The sequence below is a fragment of the Peromyscus eremicus genome, chromosome 9, assembly GCF_949786415.1.
Source record: "Peromyscus eremicus chromosome 9, PerEre_H2_v1, whole genome shotgun sequence".
Classification (NCBI taxonomy): domain Eukaryota; kingdom Metazoa; phylum Chordata; class Mammalia; order Rodentia; family Cricetidae; genus Peromyscus; species Peromyscus eremicus.
In genome coordinates, this window is record NC_081425.1 from 83,906,862 (window position 1) to 83,929,078 (window position 22,217).

The 22,217-nt window shown below is 39.1% G+C and overlaps 1 protein-coding gene and 1 long non-coding RNA gene across 16 annotated transcripts in view; one reads left to right on the forward strand and one right to left on the reverse strand.

The window, feature by feature from the left end:
- Pbrm1 (polybromo 1) overlaps nt 1–22,217 on the reverse strand; it is a 101,109-nt gene that overhangs the window by 15,448 nt on the left and 63,444 nt on the right. For all 13 annotated transcript variants that reach the window (XM_059273919.1, XM_059273931.1, XM_059273926.1 and 10 more), the window contains 7 exons: nt 20,370–20,555; nt 19,107–19,264; nt 18,099–18,362; nt 14,914–15,059; nt 13,162–13,319; nt 1,051–1,234; nt 246–456 (listed from right to left, as the gene is read on the reverse strand). In XM_059273919.1, the coding sequence (XP_059129902.1) occupies nt 246–456; nt 1,051–1,234; nt 13,162–13,319; nt 14,914–15,059; nt 18,099–18,362; nt 19,107–19,264; nt 20,370–20,555 (1,307 nt within the window). The remainder of the gene's footprint in view (nt 1–245; nt 457–1,050; nt 1,235–13,161; nt 13,320–14,913; nt 15,060–18,098; nt 18,363–19,106; nt 19,265–20,369; nt 20,556–22,217) is intronic.
- The window catches only part of LOC131919605 (uncharacterized), a 52,479-nt gene continuing 30,910 nt past the window's right edge, over nt 649–22,217 (forward strand). The window contains exons 1-3 of one of the 3 annotated variants that reach the window (XR_009381309.1): nt 649–795; nt 15,044–15,141; nt 21,340–21,590. This is a non-coding gene — a long non-coding RNA (uncharacterized LOC131919605). Of the gene's footprint in view, nt 796–15,043; nt 15,142–21,339; nt 21,591–22,217 lie in introns of those variants that run through there. The other 2 variants (XR_009381311.1, XR_009381310.1) reach the window with 2 other exon arrangements.

The window sequence follows — 22,217 nt, forward strand, 5'->3', positions numbered from 1 at the left end:
AGCTCGCATATGAAAAGTGTGGTAATGCACACCTATACTCCAGTGCTTGGGAAATGGAGGCAAGAGAAACAGAGTTCAAGCCCACCTTGAATACACCAGTAAGTCTGAGGCCAGCCTACGCTACTGACATCATCTCAAACAAAACAAAGGCTAACAACACAGGAGCTTGGATGTCTCCTACTTTGGTCTGAGCCTGCTGCAGACCAGAACTGAGAACAAGGCAAGTAACGGGGCATGTCACCTACCTGTGGGGGTGTGTAGGGCATGAGGTCCAGCTCACTGGCCAGGGGAGTCTGAAGCTGAGGTAAAGATGGAGGTTCAATGACCTCACTATCCTCCTCTCCCATCTCTTCAATATCATCATCTCCACCTTCTAACTCGGCAAACTTAGCTTCTAGTAATTGTATCTTCTTTTCCAACAAAGGTGAAGGTTCTTTCTGAGGAATGATTGGTTTTCTGAAAAAAAGTGCAGAAAATTAACTAACTAATTAATTAATTAATTAATTTAAAAGTTGCTAACCACTTCCAGGTTGTCAGAGAACAGATCTGAATATGTACAAAGGATATTTTACAACCTTCCACAACCACTCTAAGTAGCTTCAATGGGTATTTGTGACGTCACTTTTACTTAAAAATAGTTCTGAAGAATACTCACAGAGCACTGGTCAGGTTGAATGCATTCTATGTTTAAAAGGAGTTGTCATACTATGGAACTGAGCAATCCCCCCAGAGAGGCTGCCCACCAGAAGCCAAGTGTTTCTGCTCCATTCTACAATTGCTGGTGTTTAAGATAAGGTACTATTAACTGAATATTTTCTTTCTTTCTCTGCAACAAAGTCTTACTTTGTAGCCCCGGTTGACTCAAACTTATACAATCCTCCTGCCTCAGCCTCCCAAGTATGGGAACTACCACATCTCACTAAATTAATATTTTCAATTGAAATTATGTAATGCTAGTCCAAGACCTAATAAAGAACTCAAAACAATGGGCTACACTATTTTGATAAGTTAGCCCAAGTACCCTTTCTTCCTTTGTTTTATAAGCTTTACCTGAAGTAGTAAATTTCATCATCTACAACTTTAGCAGAGAGTGAAAACCTCTTCAACCCCTTGAATTTCTTCATCTGCTTGTCACTCTCATTATAGCGGCTCTCACAAAGCAGAATGTCATTTTCTGGTATTTCAGTTGGCCTGCAGGAGAGGAAGTCCTTGAATGACAACACAGCACATTTTCCTGAAAGAGTAAATCAGAGATAAATTAAAAGAGTAAACTCTGTCACAATTGAGAGCCTGGAACCTGCCGAGTAGGCTAGGCTGGCCAACTAGTGAGCCCTGGGCCTGTCTTCGTTCTCCAGTGCTGGACTACAAGTGTGCACTACCAAACCTGGCTTTTTAAAACGTGCTTTTAGAGACTAATCTCAGGTCTTCATACATAAAGCAGGCACTTTACCAGCAGAACTCTCTCTCCATTCCCAAATTTTATATTTTTATGTTTTGATTCACAGTTAAATAAATAATAGGATATATATTGGCATAAAGATATATACAGATGAACAGAATAAAACTGAAAGCCTAGAAATAAACCTGTACAATTAGACAACTAAATTTCTACCTGCAAATAAGTAGATCCCCACCACATTCCACACATAAAATCAACTCAGAATGGATTAAATGCCTACATGGAAGAGTTACAAAATAAAGCTCTGAGGAACACGTGAGGTGTGATCTCCGTCATCTCTGATTAAGCACTGGCTTCTCAGAACAGACAGTGGAGGGACACATACACCACAGAGGGATATACAGTCAGTCTTCAGGGCTGGAAAAATGAATGGCTCAATGGAGAAGAGCATTTATTGTTCTTGTAGAGGATCTGAGTTCAATTCCCAGCACCATACTGTCTGGAACTCCCACTTTGGGGAACCATCACCTCTCTGACCTCCTTGGAGACATACAAACATACATACATATGCATAAATAAACAATAAAATTAAAAATGCAGACTTCATCAAGATTAAAAACTTTTGAACTCCAAAGGATCCTACTGAAAAAGTGAAAAGACAACCAATAGAGAAAACAATTTTTAAATTATGCATCTAGTTAAGCACCTACTATCCAGAATATTTTTAAAAAGTCCACAACTTAACAATTATAAGATCCTATTAAAAATGGGAGACAGGTTATTAACGGACATTTCCCCCAAAGATTTAAAATTGTAGTAAGTACAGGAAAATGATGGTTGGCATCACTAATTGTTAGGGAGATGCAAATCAAAACCACAGTGAGGTACCACTTCACATCCATTAAGATGACTTCTAAGAGAAAGGAAAAAGGAACAATGGCAAATAACAAGTGTAGGCAAAACCAGAGAAACTGGGGAGACTAAACCGATGCAACTGCTATGGAAAGCAGTCTGGCAATTCCTCAAATTAAACAAGGGGAATTGGAGGAGGATTTGGGTGGATATGACCAAGACTGAATACATGCATGAAACTGTCAAAGAATAAATAAAATTATTTTTTAAAAATTAAGCATAATTACTACATGAACCAGCAATGCTGCTTTTGGGTATCTAGCCCAAAGAACTGAAGGATCAAACAACTGGATAGCAATGATCACAGCAACATTATTGATAGTAGCTACAATGTAGAAAAAACCCACAGTTGGCCAAAAGATAAAGATAACAACGCATCATGTATACTTGTTATAGAATATTACTCATAAGGAAATAAAATTCTGACACATACAACATAGATGAATCTTGAAAACATTATGTTACATGAAATATACTATGAAAAAAATATCCACTGTCTCATTTATGTATAATACACAAAATATATACAATTCACATGATGGAGTGAGATAGATCCCTAGGTAGGAAGGAGGGAGGAGGAAATTAAGTTACTATTTAATGGTAGTTTCTACTTGGGATGACAAAAATATAAATAAATTACATGTGTAATTTTACCTACATCCTGCCCTTGCTTGCTCATCACCTAATATTTCTTGGTCTTCTTTTTAAATTTTACACTTTATCCACACTTATAGCTGTTTACATATATACTAGGATCCACATAGGAGGGAGAACATGCAATGTTTCTGAGTTTGGATAATCTAACAATACTATATTTTCTTAAATTCACACATTTTTCCACAAAAAATGATTTTTTCTTTAAGCTGAAAACTACTTAATTTTACATATATACCACATTTTCATTATCTAATCATCAGCTGATGGTTCCATTTCCTTGCTATTATAAATAAGGTAGTAATAAACATGGATGTGCAGATATCTCTATGGCAGGATTTGGAGCTCCCTGGGTATATTTATGCCTAGGAGTGTGCATTTTAAAATTTATTTTGGGGACTTCCAAACTGATTTCCACAATGGCTGTATTACTTTGCATGTCTACTAGCAACACGAAACATGACTCACGCGAGAGGATAAAATGCCATTTTTCTAGTTTCCACTTTTATTTATTTATTTGTTTATCTATCTATCTATCTATCTATCTATCTATCTATCTATCTATCTATCTATCTATCTATTTGTGGTGAAGTGTATTAGAATGTAATTGACAAGCTGGGCGAGTCTTTTATCTCAACATTTGGGAAACAGAGGCAGGCGGATCTCTGTGAATCCATGGCCAGCCTGGTCTACACATTGAGTTCCAGGCCAGCCAAAGCTAAAGAGAGGGACCCTATAGTGAAAGTGTAAAGCCCTAAGTAAAGCTCCGTGGCTTCAGAACGACCATTCTCACTGCAGAGTTCACTGAAATGTATAAAGTCTAGGCACCTGTTTGTCTGAGTGGCTACCTTAATTCAACTGCATGATGATTTTATTTTCGAATTTACTGAAAAAAAAGTCATTAATTTAAAAAGTTACAAAAAATATATGATATTTGCGTATGTACTTAATGCCATGGTATCTTAAAAATGGTTAACTATATTATTTATATTTTAACACACACACACACACAATCTCTACAAATGGTAGGTCCTCACACTGTTTAACCAATCTTTGTTACAAACAGTATTTTCTGGGGATCACTGTTTCTATCTGCTCAGTACCCTACTGATAAAGGGTTAGATTGTTTCTTAGGCCCTGTTCTCCCTACTCTAGTTGAAAAATGCTGAGGTAAATTAATTTGCATGTAAGTGAATACATCTGGAACATAAACTTTATATTCATAGATATTTCAAATCACTTTCCATATAGGTTGTGTTAATTCATAGATCAGCACAAAGTGGGTGAATAGTTTCCTATGCTGATGTTCTTGTCAACTAGTAACAATACCTGGAGCTTTAGTGTTCCGTTTACTCTAAAAGGACTGTTATTATGTGATGCATGAGTGTTACTATGTGTATGAGTGCAGGTACATATGTGCCATGATGACAGCATGTGGAAGTCAGAGGACATCTTTTGAGAAGTGGATCTTTCTCTTTCCACTGTGGGTACTGGGAACTGAACTGTGGTCATCTGGCTTGCATGGTAAACACTTTTACTCACTGAGCCATCTTGCTAGACTTTGCTTTGTTTTTGAGACAGGTTTCTATGTTACCCAGCCTGAACTGGAACTAAAGATCTTTTTCTGTGTCATCATCCTGAGTGCTTGGATAGAGAAGGGCACCATCACACTACTCTAGATCTTTGACAAACTGATAGGGTACCCTCACTCCACAAACAAACTGAAAAGTATTTGGGTAGTTTAAATTTGCATTATTCTACTAGCTAAAGTTGGGCATAACTTCATTTAAGAACCACTGGTGAAGCTGGGCAGTGGTGGCTCACGCCTTTAATCCCAGCACTTGGGAGGCACAGGCAGGCAGATCTCTGTGAGTTCGAGGCCAGCCTGGACTATAGAGTGAATTCCAGAAAAGGTGCAAAGCTACACAGAGAAACCCTGTCTCGAAAAACAAAAACAACAAAAACAAACAAACAAACAAAAAAAGAACCACTGGTGAATTCTTCCCAGTCTTTCAGTGTATTGTTTGTTCATTGGAAACTGGTACTTTTCTAATCACCTTATAGGAGTTCTTCATAGGTAAGGGAAGTAGACTTGCCTACAATTTGTATTGATGTTTTCCATTTGACTTTGTTCTCACCAGACTGGGCTCTTAAGAGATTTTCCGTTTTTATATATTCAACTTGTCTTTTTTTTTGGGTATGAGTTCTGAGCATTAAACAGTTTATTTATTTTCTTAATAATTTCGTGTGTGTCTGTGTGCATGCTTAAATTTATGCATGTGTACCAAGTATGTGCCCCTAGAAGCCAGAAGAGGGCACTGCAGCCCCTGGGACTGGAGTTAAAGCCAGTTGTGAACTACTATGTAGAAGCTGGGAACTGAACCCAGGTACTTTGGAAGAGTAGCTAGTGCTCTTAACCACTAAGGCGTCTCTCCAGCCCCAACTAACAGCTTTATTATGGGCCATAATGTTTTAGTATCTAATAAGAATGCACCTTCTTTTACTTTTTTTTTTTTTTTCTTGGTGGTTTCTAAGACAGGGTTTCTCTGTGTAACTGTACCATCACTGCCTGGCAACTTCAATACATTTTAAAGAATATTTTAGTATTAATTTCCTCACAGGAAAAGTCCCACTAATATATCTACTGGGATCAAAGTAAAGATATATTAGAGAGATCAGATATCTTTATGTTGAGACCTAGTCAATCACATAGTAGTCTTTTAACTTCATTTAAGCATTCTCTCAACAGCATTTAAAAACTTTTTTTCATATAGATGTGGTATATGGTATGTTAAATTTATCCCAAGATATTTAAATTTTGTATTTTCATTGATCTTTCCTCTCTCCTTTTTTGTATAATGTGGAGGATAAATTCGAGTGCCTCACATATATTATTGAATCTTTTAAAGCAACAGACTTGTATCTTTTATATTTAACCATTTTATTTGACTTTGCTATTTTATTGAGACAAAGTCTCAAGTATTTCAAGCTGGCCTCAAACTCTATGTAGCCAAGAAAGACCTTGAACTTCTCTGATCTTCATGTGTTTATCTGGTTTATGGGCATATGCTACCATGCCTGGTTTATTTATGCTAGGGATTCAACCCAGTTCTAGGACAGCCAGAGCTGTTACACAGAGAAACCCTGTCTTGAAAAACCATAAATAAATAAAGTAAACAAACAAACAAATAAGGCCTTTTGAGTTGTAAAAATGGAGCTAAATCTTACTTTTTGAGCACTAAGTGGAGTTTATGTCAAAATGAAGCAACCACATCTCACTGTACGTTTCCTGTCCTGCTCAATATTGCAGGCACATCAGTTCATATACACGTGTCCCAACTGGCTGTAAACAAACTCATGAAACTGACACAGAAGTGATAAGAAAATCCAAGTTTTAGTTCTGATCCATTTCTTGGGCAGTAATTTCACCTCTCTGGAAAATACCACCATCTTTCTTATATAATCATGTTGAGAATGAAGTAAGATTCTAGATATAAAGCTGCTTTAAACCCTGTAGGAGTCAACACATTGCAATAGGAATCTTTAGAAAAGATTTACCCAAGTTACATTAGTGAAAAGTAGTACAGGGGTATGTCAATGCCATTTTTTCTCAGAAGCATCAAGAAATTCTGGCAAAACTGTTAGAATAAAAATTTCTTTGGGGGGGGGGCTGGAGAGAGATGGCTCAGTGGTTAAGAGTGCTTGCTGTGCCAGGCGGTGGTGGCGCACGCCTTTAATCCCAGCACTCGGGAGGGAGAGCCAGGTGGATCTCTGTGAGTTCAAGGCCAGCCTGGTCTACAGAGTGAGTTCCAGGACAGGCACCAAAACTACACAGAGAAACCCTGTCTTGAAAAACCAAAAAAAAAAAAAAAAGGAGTGCTTGCCGCTCTTCCAGAGGATCAAGTTCAATACCCAGCTTCCTGTAACTCCAGATCCAGTGTCCTCTTTAAGCCTCTATAGGCTCACACACATATACTAACACACACACACACACACACACACACACACACACACACACACACCATATATAAATAAGAAATAAATTTAAAAATATTACATTTATTTAGTGTGTGTGTCATGTGCCATAGATGTAGAGGCACATGTATGTTAGAGAATAACTTGTGATTCTCTCCTTTCATCACATGGGACACAGGAATAGAACTCAGATTACCTACTCAGCCATCTCATTGGCCTAGAACCAACAATTCTTTATCAAGCTCTGGAATACAGCCAAAGCTTCACAGGCATATAATGTTTAATTATGAAAATGTGCCTGAAGCCTTCAAAGGTGAGCTTTGTAACTTAGCTTCAACCTATCCTCCCTTTAAAAATTTTAAAATATGTATGTATCTGTGTTTTGCTTGCATATATGTCTATGGCACCACATGCATGCCTGTGCCAATGGAGGTCAGAAGAGGGTGCTGGATACCCTGGAACTAAAGTTATAAACAGCTGTGAGCTGTCATATAAGTACTGGGAATTGAACCTGGGTCTTCTGAAAGAGCAGCGAGTGGTCTTAACTGCTGAGCCATCTCTCCAGTCCCCCATGCCCCCCCCCTTTTTTTTTTTGCTTCAGCAACAGTCTTGAAGATGAGAGCCTGAGTTCTTCATATGAAGTTCCCATGCCAAAGACAGAGTGGAACATTTCCCTTCCCTCCTAACCCCTCAAATGAATTTTAGCTGCTTTACTTGTAGGAAGCTTCCTGAAGGATGAACCTTGCAAAGATTTTGTCTGTTTTGTCAAATATAGAATTTTCTCAGTGAGGTGATATGACTACATTATTTTTGTTGAAAACATTTGTCTGTTTAGGCTGTGATGGGCAATTTCTAAAGAAGAGAAAATTTTCCAGTTTTAGAAGCTAGGAAGTCCCAAATGGAAACACTAGTATCATCTGTAAAGTTCCCGTTTATAGCACAAGGAAGATTCTAGGTATCTAGGAGCACAAGAACGAAGAGAGAGTAAACCAACTTCTACAATCCCTCTCTAAAACTGTTAATTTACTCAGTGCACAGCCTTTATGACCTAACCATCTCCCAAAAGAGCCCACTGGCATTAAGTTTTGACCTATGAATCCTAGAGGGACACATATATTGAGACCTCAGCACACTAAAAGGCAAATTAACCACATATTGTCAGTTGGGGCCTAAGTATCAAATGACATAAAGTGCAGTATATATATTTAAAATGTGGTAAGAAAAAGTAAGGGATGGGATGCTTTGGGAAATAACTGTTTTGTTTGTCTGCAATCCTGGAGATGGAATCCAGGGATTTAAGCAAGAATTTTACTGCTACATGACCAGCCCCAAATAAGGAATGTTATTTGTTTAAAAATAAGAAAGAAAAGTAAATTTCTAGTTTAATTATTGTGTTGACATTAAAACTTTATATTGAAATATGTCTTCTTCCAAATTACGAGAAAATGTCTAAATCTCATTCCTAGTAGCATTTCAAGAGCTGAAAGGAATACTCTGGAGAGAGATGATCGTGCAATGGCCACTTTTCTTATAAACAACAATCATATCCTAAAAATACCTCACAAACAACTGTCACGGTTTGTAAGCAGGAGGTCAGAATGAGGGCGATGCTAAAGCTGGAGTTCTGGATGGGGGCCCTTCCTGCTGGCCCAACAGCCAAATGCGAGAGTACAGCATAGGTTTGGCTTAGCATCAGTAAGATTTCAGAGATCTTTAACGTGACTGGTCATGTTCCTAAACTGTTCATCTAGGAGATATTGTTTAGTGGGTTTCCAGGATGCCTTCAAATGCTAGCCACATTTTAGGGCTGGCTGGTCAAAGCCAGCTGTATCATTAGTTGTATCATAGCTGGGATAGCCTAAGAGAGGGGGCTGAAGAAGAGCTTCCAGGCTTCCAGCAGTCATTAGCAGGGGACATTTTGGTGATTTTTCACTCTCAGAGCATCTATCACTTACTTTTCACTGAATTCCATCTTGTAGAGAAAAAAACCAACCTAGGTACCAGCTGGAAGTCCTCCCTTTTTTAAGTCTTGGGAGATTTTTGCTAGCTCATCTCTAGCCTCCTGGTCTAACACATTCCTTTCAGCAGCTACCACCTGCTGGAGCTTTGACAGTAGAGGTCTCTGATTGGGTAGTCTGAATGCTCACTGAACTATCCCATTGCCTAAAGTATTGACTATGGTTTAGCTACCAGCCTTTACTCAGCTTTTAGGAAAGCCTAGTTCTACCTACTTGTTAAGGTGTGTTACTTTAAAAAAAAAAATTATGTATTTGTACTTATGTGCAATGGTGTTTTCTTGCATATATGTCTGTGTGAAGGTGTCAGGTATCCTGGAACTGAAGTTACAGCCAGTTATGAGCTGCCCTGTGGGTGCTGGGAATTGAACTCAGGTCCTCTGGAAGAGTCGTCTGTGCTCTTAACTGCCGAACCATCTCTCCAGCCCCTTGTGTGTTACTTTTTTTCCTTAGGAATTTAATTTTTTTTTCTTTTTACTTTCACGTCTTTAAACTCAGCATTCAGGAGGCAGAGTCAGACAGTTCTCATGGGTTCTAGGGCAGACTGGTCTACATAGAATCCCAAGCCAACCTGGGCTACAGGCTGCGTGAGATCTGTCTCAAAAAAACATTTCTCCCCCTTTGTGTGTGTGTGTGAGCAGGGTAGCACATGAGGATGCCAGAGGACTACTTGCAAGAGTCAGTTCTCTCCCTCTACTGTATAGTTCCCAGGGATTGAATTAAGGTTATCATCAGGTTTGGTGGCAAGTGCCTTCTACCTCATCAGCCATTTTGCCATGCCCCACCCCCTTAAAATTTTGTAGATAGGTCTCATTATGTTGCTCAGCCTAACTTCAAATTCCTGTGCTCCTAGCCTGCAAGTACCTGGGAATACTGGTCTGTACCACTGCCTTGGCTCAACATTTGTCTTTTAAAACAATTTACTAAGTTGAGTCCATTGCTAACAACTTTGATGCCATCTCAATGAGTAAACACCAAGGCTTTCCAGAGTTTCCTCTGAACCCAGCCCACTTGTGGGGACATGGATGGCTGTTGCTGGGAATACAGCTTCTCTATATACTTTTTTTTTTAAACTCAAGAATGAGTTTGCAGTGACGGTGGTAAGATGGCTCAGCAGTAAGAGCACTGGCTGCTATCTTGCAGAGGACCCAGGTTTGGTTTCCAGCACCCACATGCTGGTTGATAAATCTGTAACTATAGTTCTGGAGGATACAATACCCTCTTCTCGCTTCCTTGGCAACATACATGATGTAAGACATATACGCAGGGAAAATACACATACACCTTAGAAATAAGTAAAAAGAAAATGGAACTGGGTATGTTAGCACATGCTTTTACGTTAATTTCTTTATTATTTTTTATTTTGTGTGCATTGGTGTTTTGCTGGCATGTACGTCTGTGGGAGGGTGTTAGATCCTCTGGAACTGGAGTTAAAGTCTGCAGAGAGCTGCCATGTGGGTGCTGGAAATTGAACCCGAATCCTCTGGAAAATCAGCCAGTGCTTATAACCTCTGAGCCATCTCTCCAGCCCCCTAGCACACGCTTTTTAATCCTAGCACTTGAAGGCTAAGGACAGCAGATCTAAATTTAAGGCCAGCATGGGCTACATATCGAGTTCCAGGCCAGTCAGGGCTTCACTGTGAGACATCATCTCTCTTTAAAAAAAAAAAAAAAAAGGTAAGACTGAGCTATGCTGAGCCAGACACTGTGGCACACACTTGGGAGGCAGAGGGAGATAGATCTCTGTGAGTTTGAGGCCATCCTGGTCTATATAGTGAGTTCTAGGACAGTCATAACTATGTGGGATCCCCCCTCAAAAAAAAAGACTGAAGCATTTATGTCTTAGATGTTCTCTCTAAGATTCTTTTGGCATCACTCAATACTGCTCCTGGAGCAGTACATATTATTTTGTGATGAGCTATACTTCTGGAATCTTCTAAGTGCCTATGAACATATTGCTAGAGGCCATGCTCTTTGGGTTCTACTGAGGGACCATGGTGTTTCTCCTCTGTCAAAGAATAAAAGGTAAAAAAATCATATGAAAAGCTGTACAGGGCTGGAGAGATGGCTCAGAGGTTAAGAGCACTGGCTTTTCTCCAGAGGTCCTGAGTTCAATTCCCAGCAACCACATGGTGGCTCACAAATATCTATAATGAGATCTGGTGCCCTCTTCTGGTGTGCAGGCAGACATGCAGGCAGAACACTGTCTACATAATAAATAAATCTTTTTTTAAAAAAAGTTGTACAAAAACTAAAATTAAATAAAAATTAACCCAACAAATTATATAGCTGCCCTAACAAACAGAAGCTTCAATCTCACCCTCATTATGCTGCTTTTTAATTCTGCTGGGCTTACAATAGAAAGTGACTTTGGCATCATTTCAGTCTGGATCAGAATTTAAAAGGAAGATATTTTCTGCTACAGAAAGGCAAGAGTTTAATGACTTCACTGGTCTTAGTTCATTTTCCCGATGACAGAAAGTTGAAAATGTGCTGGATAACTGAATAGTTTTGCCACATATAATTCTGAAAATAATTATAAGCACCAAAACAACTGAGCTAACATCCTCATCAAATAAAGACTAACCTATGTTTGAATCTGAAGATTTCCCTTTGGTTGTGATCCAGGGTGGCTCATTTAAAACCATGAACAATCAGGGTATGCTATTGTAGCTATGCAGGTTAATGGTAGAGCGTGTGCCTTAGCATGCACAAAGCCCTGGGTTCAACCTCTAACTTGGAGTGTTGGTGGGGGATCCACAAAACATTGACAATCACTGTAAAGCTTCTAACTAGTAATCTTTTAGGAAGCCATCTCAAGGGATGTAGCACGGCTAGTGTATGATCTAGGGGCTCTCAGGGCTTGGGGAGACAGAATAGCTGGCAACACTGTTAGTATACGATGATGCACACAACTAGATCTAAGAAACAGAATGGCCGGGCGGTGGTGGCGCACGCCTTTAATCCCAGCACTCGGGAGGCAGAGCCAGGTGGATCTCTGTGAGTTCGAGGCCAGCCTGGACTACCAAGTGAGTTCCAGGAAAAGGCGCAAAGCTACACAGAGAAACCCTGTCTCAAAAAAAAAAAAAAAAAAAAAAAAAAAAAAAAACAAGAAACAGAATGCTGTGTGGCTGGAATCTCCAGCTCAGCCCTGCTTCATCTGGCCATTCCTCCCCACCTTCTCAGAAAAACAGCCAAGTGGCAGCTCCTCCTGAGGCTGCCAGCCCCCCAATCCCTCCCCAAAGCATTATAATTGGGCATAAACCCTGCTTATGGAGGACACACCATCACCCTATGCCTACAGGGTATTTAAGCCCCCTCTTCTAGACCGGCCATGTGATCTCTAGGAGCTGGAAGACTTACTGGGGAGTTGCTTTGCTCAAATATACCTGGTCTTTTACTTTTTAATTTGGCTTGATCTAGCTTACTGCATTGGCAGAGAAACCTATTATCGGGCTACAGGAAACCTATCAAATACCACTAGGAATGCTAGGTAGATGACCAAAGAGAACTCAAGACATTGGTTTGGAATGGAGAAAATAAAATGATCAAGTTGAAGAATCTAACAGAAATTGAATCATTAGACTATTCTCCCTATACCCTACCTTACTCTTACAACATTGTTCACACAGCATCCATGATTCTTACCACTAATGTGTCTGTCACCTCACATCACAGCTCTGCTCAACATGACTGCGATTTCCTTTCAAGCCCAATCACTGCACTGTCTATATGACCTACTATATGAGTATCCAGAACACTCTAAGGGCTCATTCCTTACACCACATTCCCTCCCGTGCTCTAGCTATCCAACCCTTTTAGGTATCAAACATAAACAGACAATCTAAAACAACATATTTGCTACACCTAGAACAGAGCCTCAGATAATTCTCTTTTGTATATTTTTAAACTATAATAGGGTCAATTCATATAGCATCTATCAGGAAATTTTGGCCAATCACATGACCTTGCCTCAACACTATTGTCAATCTCCTTTGTTTTATTTTCATTTAAACTCTAGTTACCACCTGGTGTTCTCTGTTATTTACTGACTCCCCAACCTTTGCTCCAATGTCTTTATGAAAGCAAAGACTTTGCTATTTTTATACTGCTCCAGATACAATGTCTAGAAGAGCGCCTTGCAGAGCAGCAGTATTTCATCCATGTTTTACAGAACAACTGTGATGAAAAAGGACAAATACCTACCTAGAATACAGCTCATGGGGCAGGTTTCTTCCAGATTACTCAGAAACACTTCCTTTTTGTAGAACATTTTTGTGGGCTCATGTTCTGTTTCTTCTGGGTGAATGAAGATGGGGCCATAAAAATATGCAGCTCCGTCTCGAACCCATACTTTTTCAATTCTTAGGGGGGGAATAGAGAAATGAAGTTATGATAAGTTTAGTCTTGAATGATTATCTAATAAAAACTCTACTAACTAAAATGTAATGGTATATAGCATTTAGAGGAATTTCATGGGTGCTCCTCACTCTTTAAGATACCTTTCAGAGAAGATACTCTGAAAAGAGAAAAGGACAATTGGCCACTGGATGAGAAAAGACTTTAACACAGTATCAAGGTTTGTAACTAAATCATTTTATCCAACTCTCAGGTTTTCTTCCTGAGATGTTCAAGATGAAAACAACTAATCATTTGTCACTGGATTTGGCAAGCATTCCTTCAAAACAGAGGTTCACAGCTTTTGGTGGAAGATCAAGCACTAAAACGCTTTCCCCTTGGGCTACTACACTGTACTATTTATCAACATAAAATCCCCTATTTTCAGGGTTCCAGACATAAAGCAGTATCTTCATTTCAGTGAATACTAAGTAAACCTTTCAGTTTACTACACCAGCTTACAGGAGTCACCCTTGACTGCTCTACTCTTGGACTCTATAATCCACTGATTAGGAATGCTATTTGCCTGACCTCCTAAATACTACTGTGTGTAATTAGCCACATTTAAGAGGCTATCATTCAGCCGGGCGGTGGTGGGGCACGCCTTTAATTCCAGCACTCAGGAGGCAGAGCCAAGCGGATCTCTGTGAGTTCAAGGCTAGCCTGCTCTACAGAGCGAGATCCAGGACAGGCTCCAAAGCTACACAGAGAAACCCTATCTCAAAAAAACCCGAAAAACCAAAAAAACAAAACAAAACAAAAAACCAACAACAACAAAAAGAGGCTATCATTCTTGCCTGGATTATTACAATAGCCTCCTAGCAGATCTCGTTGCTTCCATTCTTGAACCCTTTCAGTCTCAATAAGGAGAAAGCAGAGCAATCATAAATCAGGAGTCAAATGTTACTTCTCTGCTTAAAACAATACAAAGACACTTTATTTAACTCTCCAAAAGTTCAAGTGCCCACAATAGTCTCTGAAACCTTCTATGATTTGCATACCCTACTACCTTACAAAGGGTTCACTCTGCTAGTAGCAAACTTCTGGTTTAAGTGTGGTGTACTTATCTCTCAAGCCTTTATACTGACTATTAATTCTGCTTGGAATGTTTTCTCCAATATTCACAATTTTTACCATTTCTTCATGTTAGCTCAACTTCCAGATTCTTAGTGAAATCTATACAGATCATTCTCTCTGTTCTGACCCCTTACTGGCTCCAATTTCAACAGTATGTATCAGGATCTAACATACAATTTTACGTACGCAAGATGCTTGTCTATTTTCTCATTTGAACAAAGCTCCATGGAAGCAAAACTATCTTTCATTCTCTGAGTGTTTGTTTTGAGATAGGATCTAGTCTGGAACCCTTGCTCTTCCTGCCTTAGCCTTCCAATTGCTAGGATTATACACATGCATATACTATTCTACTTGCCACAGAAGTAGGAGCAGAGGAAATGTGGTGTGAGGAAGAAATAGTCAGGGGAGGGACTTTTGTCTTCATTCTGAGTGTGGAATACTAAGCCTCAACTCTCAGCCCCAACCTCATCTTCCCTAATTCACCTGCCCACACGAGGGCGCACCAAGCCATGGGATTTGATGAAGACACAGTCGCCAACCTTCAGCCACATGTCATTGTAATGAAGCTGCTCAAAGTAGTGGCAACCTGGTTCACCATTGGACATCTCCACAGGAACATCTTCTTTTTCCTGTGGAAAGGAACTGGTTAAAGACTGGCAGATAACAAGCAAGGAGCAGACAGACTCCAAATTAACTGAAGAAACAACAACTGTAAGTAATTTTTTTGTGAAGGTTGAGAAACCAAACATTAAATTGTAAAAATCAAACTCTTAAGTATTGTATTCATTTCAAACTTATAATTTTCATAAAATGTTACATTTTTATACTCCACTTCCCAGATTGGACTTTTATGTATTTACTTATTTTGAGAGGGTATTTCTGTGTAGTCCTGGCTGGCTATCCTGAAAGAAACTCATTCTATAGACCAGGCTGGCCTTGAACTCACAGAGATCCACCTCCCAAGTGCTGGGATTAAAGGTATGTGTCACCACTGCTCAGAGGGGATTGGATTTTTGAGAAAAAATACTGGAAAAAATTTACTAACATTCATTTAGAAGTAGACAAATTCACTACAGTAGAAAGAACAAATTCTAGCCAGGTGGTGGTGGTGCACACTTTTAATCCCAGTACTCAGGAGGCAGAGGCAGGTGTTATCTCTGAGTTGAGGTCAGCCTAAACTACAGAATGAGTTCCAGAACAGCTGGGGCCACAAAAAGAGACCCTGTTTCAAAAAAAGCAAAAGCCAAAAACAAACAAACAAAACAAAAAGGGAACAGATTCTATCCAACATTCTTTACTTCATTTTAGAGAATTTCCCCCTCCCTCTGTGGTGATAGGGATGGACCCAGGACTGTATGTACTGGACAATCACTGGTATCTCAAACCCTTTATTTACTCACTTATAAAACAGGGTCTTACTAAGTTGGCCCTGAACTCATTCTATAGTTAATCAGGTCCCCAGTTTTCCTTTCTCTTCCTTCAACCTTCCAAAATCCTGAAATTATAAGCATGTGCCACCAGGACCAGCTTCTTTTTAATAATATCTTTATAAATTAAGTTTATTCAATCTCTTCTAATGACATAGCTCATTTTATTGCCCACTCTGGAAAGTAATACTCCTTTCTGAGCCCTGCAGGATTCAGCAATATAACAAGCTGATCTTTAACTTGCCTTTGTGATACACAGAAAGATTCTCTCCATCGTTTCTGTCCTAATTCCTGGTTACATCTCTGTGAAACCCCCAGGGAAGGCATGCATAACACAGCAGAAATGAGTGTGAGGACTGGTTTCTCACACCACAGAAGCACACAGCAGACTAAATAGGAAAGAGGAGTGGCAGAGCAGGTAAACTCAGGAGACCTGGCAGTGATGAGTGAGGATCCTCTGGAATGCTTACCTGAAGCCTTCCTCTTCAGACCTGCTCTACATTCCTGGGAGGGCAGATGAGCACAGGCTGGGGGCAGAGGGGGCACTGAAGGAGACCTACACTTCCCAAGGAGTCCAAGTTAGAAGCCTCCCTCCTTGTCTGGATCTGTCCTTCTAACCCTCTATTCCCAAAAGGGACACTAGCCCTCCTCCTGTGGCCTCTTACCTATTGTTAGGCAGGTAAAGCAGAGAGAGGAGTGCCAACCACTAGTTTGGTACCTTACCCTGTCTTCATTTTTAATGTTAATAACTCAGATATTTTAAATTTGTATTATTTTTATTGATTCCATTATGGCAAGAAATAATATAGTTTTATGACATAAACATGATGCATTCTGGTTCTGAATAAATTACCTAACCTACTATGTGCAGCAACATAGGGCAAATTACCTGATTTCTGCTTGATTTCTTCATGTATAAAATAAATGGCAGTGTGCCCCCGAGATGGGGTTATTGGAAAGCATAAGTGATATAAAAATCTTAGTAAAACAAAAACATAAACTAGTAATCTAATGAAATATAAAAAACTTTGAGTCAGGCAGTGGTGGCACATGCTTTTAATCCCAGCACTCGGGAGACAGAGGCAAGTTGATCTCTGTGAGTTTGAGGCCAGCCTGGTCAACAACAGAGTTAGTTCCAGGATAGCCAGGACTGTTACACAGAGAAACCCTACTTCGAAAAACCAAAATAAGTAAATAAATAAATAAACTACAAAATAACAAAAAAAGTTTATTTCGAATAATCCTTTCATTCCTAAGTGGAAGATTTCCTTCCTTGATCATTTTGATCATGTTGTTTTAAAATGGCTTTGATTTCACTTATAAAAATACTATTGCCTCAATTTTTATATTGATATCATACATGAGACCAAGGCACAGTTTTCTCATGGACTTTGAAGGGTATGGAACATAGTTTGCTCTGGCTTTATACAATGAACTAAGGAGGGTTTTCATTTCTATAATATCAAATAGTTTAAACAGCTTTTTTAATTTTTATTTTTTGGACGGATTTCTTTGGCTGTTTTGGAACTTACTCTGTAGACCAGGCAGGCCTCAAACTCAAGAGATAAGCCTGTCTCTGATGCCAGAGTACTGGGATTAAAGGAATGTGCCACCACGGCCAGTTTAAACAGCTTTTAATTATAGCAGTCCTACAAAGAGTTAAAAAGAATCCACCTATGGATGTTGAGCATATACTCAATCCTCACTGGTCTCTTTGATTTACTTTTTCATGAATATTCTGCCTGCATGGTATGTCTATACATCTAGTGCATGCCTGGTGCCTGCAGAAGCCAGATCCCCTGGAACAGGAGTTAGAGCCGGTTGTGAGCTGCCATGTGAGTGCTGGGAGCAAACCTGGGTCCTCTGAAAGAGCAGCTAGTGCTCTTAAAGGTTAAGCCATTTCTCCAGCCTCTTGCCCCCTAGATTTACTTTCATTTATTTAATTTTGGTTTCTCGAGACAGGGTTTATCTGTGTAGCCCAGGATGTCTTGGAACTCACTCTGTAGACCAGGCTAGTTACAAACTCACAGAGATACACCTGCCTCTGCCCTGGCCCCTTGACTTATTTTATATACTACTTTTAATTAATTTTTTCCCTTTTCCCTGAGTTTCTTCCTCTTTGTTTGACTAAGGTTTTATACCCTCATTTTTTTTCTTTTTTGAGTTTAAATACATTAATTTACTTTCTGGAATAGATATTTTAAGGTTAAAGTTCATTTCTAGGTGGTGACATCCACGTACCTTTTCCAAGTTAAAATTGTCTTCAGCTCGATTGTCCTCTGAGTTGTCTGTATTCTTCTCATCATCCCCTTTATCTGCATTTGCAAATACAGAGGCCACTCGAACCACAGGCAAGGGCACATCCCGAGGGACAAACCTAACTGAGCTGATGGGCATTGTCCACAGTTTAATTTTCTTAAAAGATTTGGTTTTGGCAGAATATCTTGATTCACAGACAAAAACATCCTCATCTCGAAAGTTTTCTGGGCATAATTTAAAGTATTCCTGGAATGGGTTGGGAATAATAACACAAGTAGGTAAATTTTCTGAAAAGTAACCCCCAAAATAAAAACAAATGTTAAAAATCAATCAACCTAACTATTAAAACTTTCTGACAATAAAAGGTAAATTGCTAGATAACAAGGGGGTATTTCCTTGGCTATATACCCTTTAATGATAAATATGAATTCTATTTATTGTTCTAATTGCCCTTTGAAAATATATACTTTCCATATTGTGAAAATGTTCTTAAAGCTTTGGACACGTCTTATGTGCATATATGAAAGATAGCACATCTTATTACCTAATAACAAAACTGATAATTGGTAAATGATTACCTTTCAGAAAACATCATCCTTGCAAAATAGCCCAGCAACATAAAAACATTAATATATTTGTGTGTAAATAAACAATATACAGCAAATGGCCTCTCACAATTATAATCATGTTAATTTTTTTTCCCTTGGGTTTTCAAGACAGGGTTTCTCTGTGTAGCTTTGGAGTCTGTCCTAGAACTCACTCTGTAGAGTAGGCTGGCCTAGAACTAACTCAGAGATTCGCCTGGTTCTACCTCCTGAGTGCTGGGATTAAAGGCATGAGCCACCACTGCCCGGCTTATGTTAATTTCTTATATACAGACACAGGCTAAAGATGTTTGAAACAGAGTTTCTAATTTTTTAACTACAGAGTTTTATATTTTTAAATTGTATTTCCAGGGAATGACATCAGTGGAATGAATGAGTTTCTTACCTTGACAAACATGACTACACATTTGCCTAGAATTTTACTAACAGGAACTTTATTATAATAGTCACTCTTAAAAACTTCTTTTTCCAGAAATTTTCGTGTAGCCAAATGGAATGTTTCATTTGGCCGATAAAACCAACAGCCATACAACCATTTTTCACCTCAAAAACAGAGAAAGAAAAGAATTATTAACAGAAATCTCATATTCTTTGCAGAACTAGGAAATACTTTACCAAGCCATTATGATACTATGCCATGTAGTTTTAGATCAAAATTTCTTTTTTTTTCTTTTTTTTTTTTGGTTTTTTGAGACAGGGTTTCTCTGTGTAGCTTTGTGCCTTTCCTGGGACTCACTTGGTAGCCCAGGCTGGCCTCGAACTCACAGAGATCCGCCTGCCTCTGCCTCCTGAGTGCTGGGATTAAAGGCGTGTGCCACCACCGCCCGGCTAGCTTCATTCTTAATGTCTCAAAGGCAACTTTCTTTTTTTTATTGTTTTAGTTTTCTGTTTTAAGACAGGTCTCACTGTAGCCCAGGCTGAAGTCAACATCCTAAGTGTTATGATGGCAGGTATGTGCCACCAAACCAGCTAAAAGGCATTTTTTTGGGGGGAGACCCTTGACAAGAAATTATACGCTCAGTTACAGGTTTGCTTATAATATTTTTTCTTTATTTGTGACATTCATTGGAAAAAATTTGCTAGATAAAAACATGAGACTTTTGCTCTTCTGAATCTCTGCCATCCTATACAGAGTTTAGCTCCAAGTGTTACTTACTGAATAAACAACTCTTTCTTACACATTAAGAAGTTACATTTCTGAATCAATTGTGACACTGCCCAACAGTGCTAGATCCCATGTTTATATACAGCAGGGTGCTTAATTATATTTATTGGTACAGTGAACAGTGTATTTATTGATGTAACTATTGTTGAAAGGCTTAAATAAATGAGTTAAAATTTTTCTTCCAGAGGAAAAAGGAAAAGTAAATACAATCATATTTCATCAATCTGCCCCTTAATTTTTTTATATTAAAAAATGTATATGTATGAGTGTTTTGCCTATTTGTATGTATGTGTACCATGTGTGTGCCTGGTACCTGCAGAAGTCAGAAGAGGGCATCGGATCTCCTGAACTAGAGTTAGGGATGGTTGTGAGCTATGATGTAGGTGTTGGGAACTGAACTCAGGTCCTCTGCAAGAGCAGCAAGTACTCTTAGCCACCGAGCCATCTTCCTAGTACCTGTCCTTCAATTTAAAACAAACTTACCAGCTGAATCTTCCCACAGTCTCTCAATACAGACTATATGTGGTTGTAGATTGGCCTCTGCAGGTTCAACATAGACATAATCTCCAACATGATACATGCTGTTCTTAAAGCTGCAGTCCTGGCTGTATGTACGATGTAAGCCTGAGAGGCCTGCAGAACCTGAGGAATCTTCACTTTTTTCAGCTTCTTGGATTTGGGAAAAAAAAAAAAAAAAAAAGGATACTCAGTAAAAGACTGTGGGTGTCAAACAGTTAAACACATCACACTAATACACTGAATTCTTTCTTTCTTTCCTTCCCTTCCTTGTCCCTTTTTTTGAGGACCTCTCTATGTAGCCCAAACTAGCCTCCAACTTGGGTTCTCTTGCATTATAGGGAAGAGCTACCATATCTGGCTATACTTAATTCTTTGTGTGGCATTCGAAGAGAGGAATCAGTAAAAGCATCAGCATCAGCATATTCTCAATAGTCTTTACCTCAAACTGCATTTTGATTTTCTGAGACGAGGGAGGGTCTCATTAAGCTGTCTAGTTCTTGAATTCACAGGTTCAAGTGCTCTAGTCCTGCCCCAGGCTCCCAAGTAGCTGGAAATATATGTGTTCACCATTATAGCTAGCCTCAAAACAAGCCTTTCTGAATGAAAACAAACTGACAATAATTTAAGTAACTATTCTATAGGACAAATCACTTCAATGATATACACTCGTATACTAATTTTTAAGAATTCAGAAAGGCATTACAGAATAAATCGCATAAATCCTGCAGAAAATGTGATATACCTCTTTTTCCATACTGATGTTTCTGAAATTATTTCTTATAAGTTATTACCTGGTTACATTAAATTTAGTGGCATTTTAGAAACAAATATGTATGGCATTCAATGGTAAACTATGTATATGTGTGTGTATAAAATACTAAAAACATTTCTTCTGAGACAAAATACTTTTAAACAAGATTTTCATTTTTTTTAGGCAAGATCTCCCACCCCGCTGTGTGAACCAGGGATTGAACCCAGTGCTTTATGTATACTACTCATGAATGCTAGGCAAGTACTTTACCAGTGAGCTGTATCTCCCAGACCTTATTTTTGTTAAGAAAACATCTTTTAATGGTCACAATACAAGCTATATGCAAACACTACAGATTACTACTTGTTTAAAAGTAAAATGCCCTTAGTATTACTATATACAGATGATATTCAAATAAAGCACTCTCTGAAATAGCAAGTTCCACTTTTTCTGTGAATCTCTCCCCCAACTCTTTTTTTTTTTTTTTTGGTTTTTTTTTTTCGAGACAGGGTTTCTCTGTGTAGCTTTGCGCCTTTCCTGGAACTCACTTGGTAGCCCAGGCTGGCCTCGAACTCACAGAGATCCACCTGCCTCTGCCTCCCGAGTGCTGGGACTAAAGGCGTGCGCCACCACCGCCCGGCAACTCTTCTTTTTTTTTTTAAAGACAGGGTTTCTCTGTGTAACAGCTCTGGTCAGAACTCTATTTGTAGACCAGGCTGGCCTTGAACTCAAGATCCACCTGCCTCTACCTCCCAAGTGCTGGGATTAAAGTCGTGCATGAGGGCTGGAGAGATGGCTCAGAGGTTAAGAGCACTCTTCCAGAGGTCCTGAGTTAGATTCCCAGGAACCACATGGTGGCTCACAACCATCTATAGTGGGATCTGATGCCCTCTTCCACCATAAAGGTGCACGTGCAGAGAGAGCACTTATATACATAAAATAAATAAAATCTTTGGGTAGCGAATTCTGGCTGAAAAGAAAAATCTGGTTGGAAAACAGACACGGAAGTCACTTGAAGTCGTGAATGACCACTGTCTAGCTTCTGTGAGTCTCTTATGGAA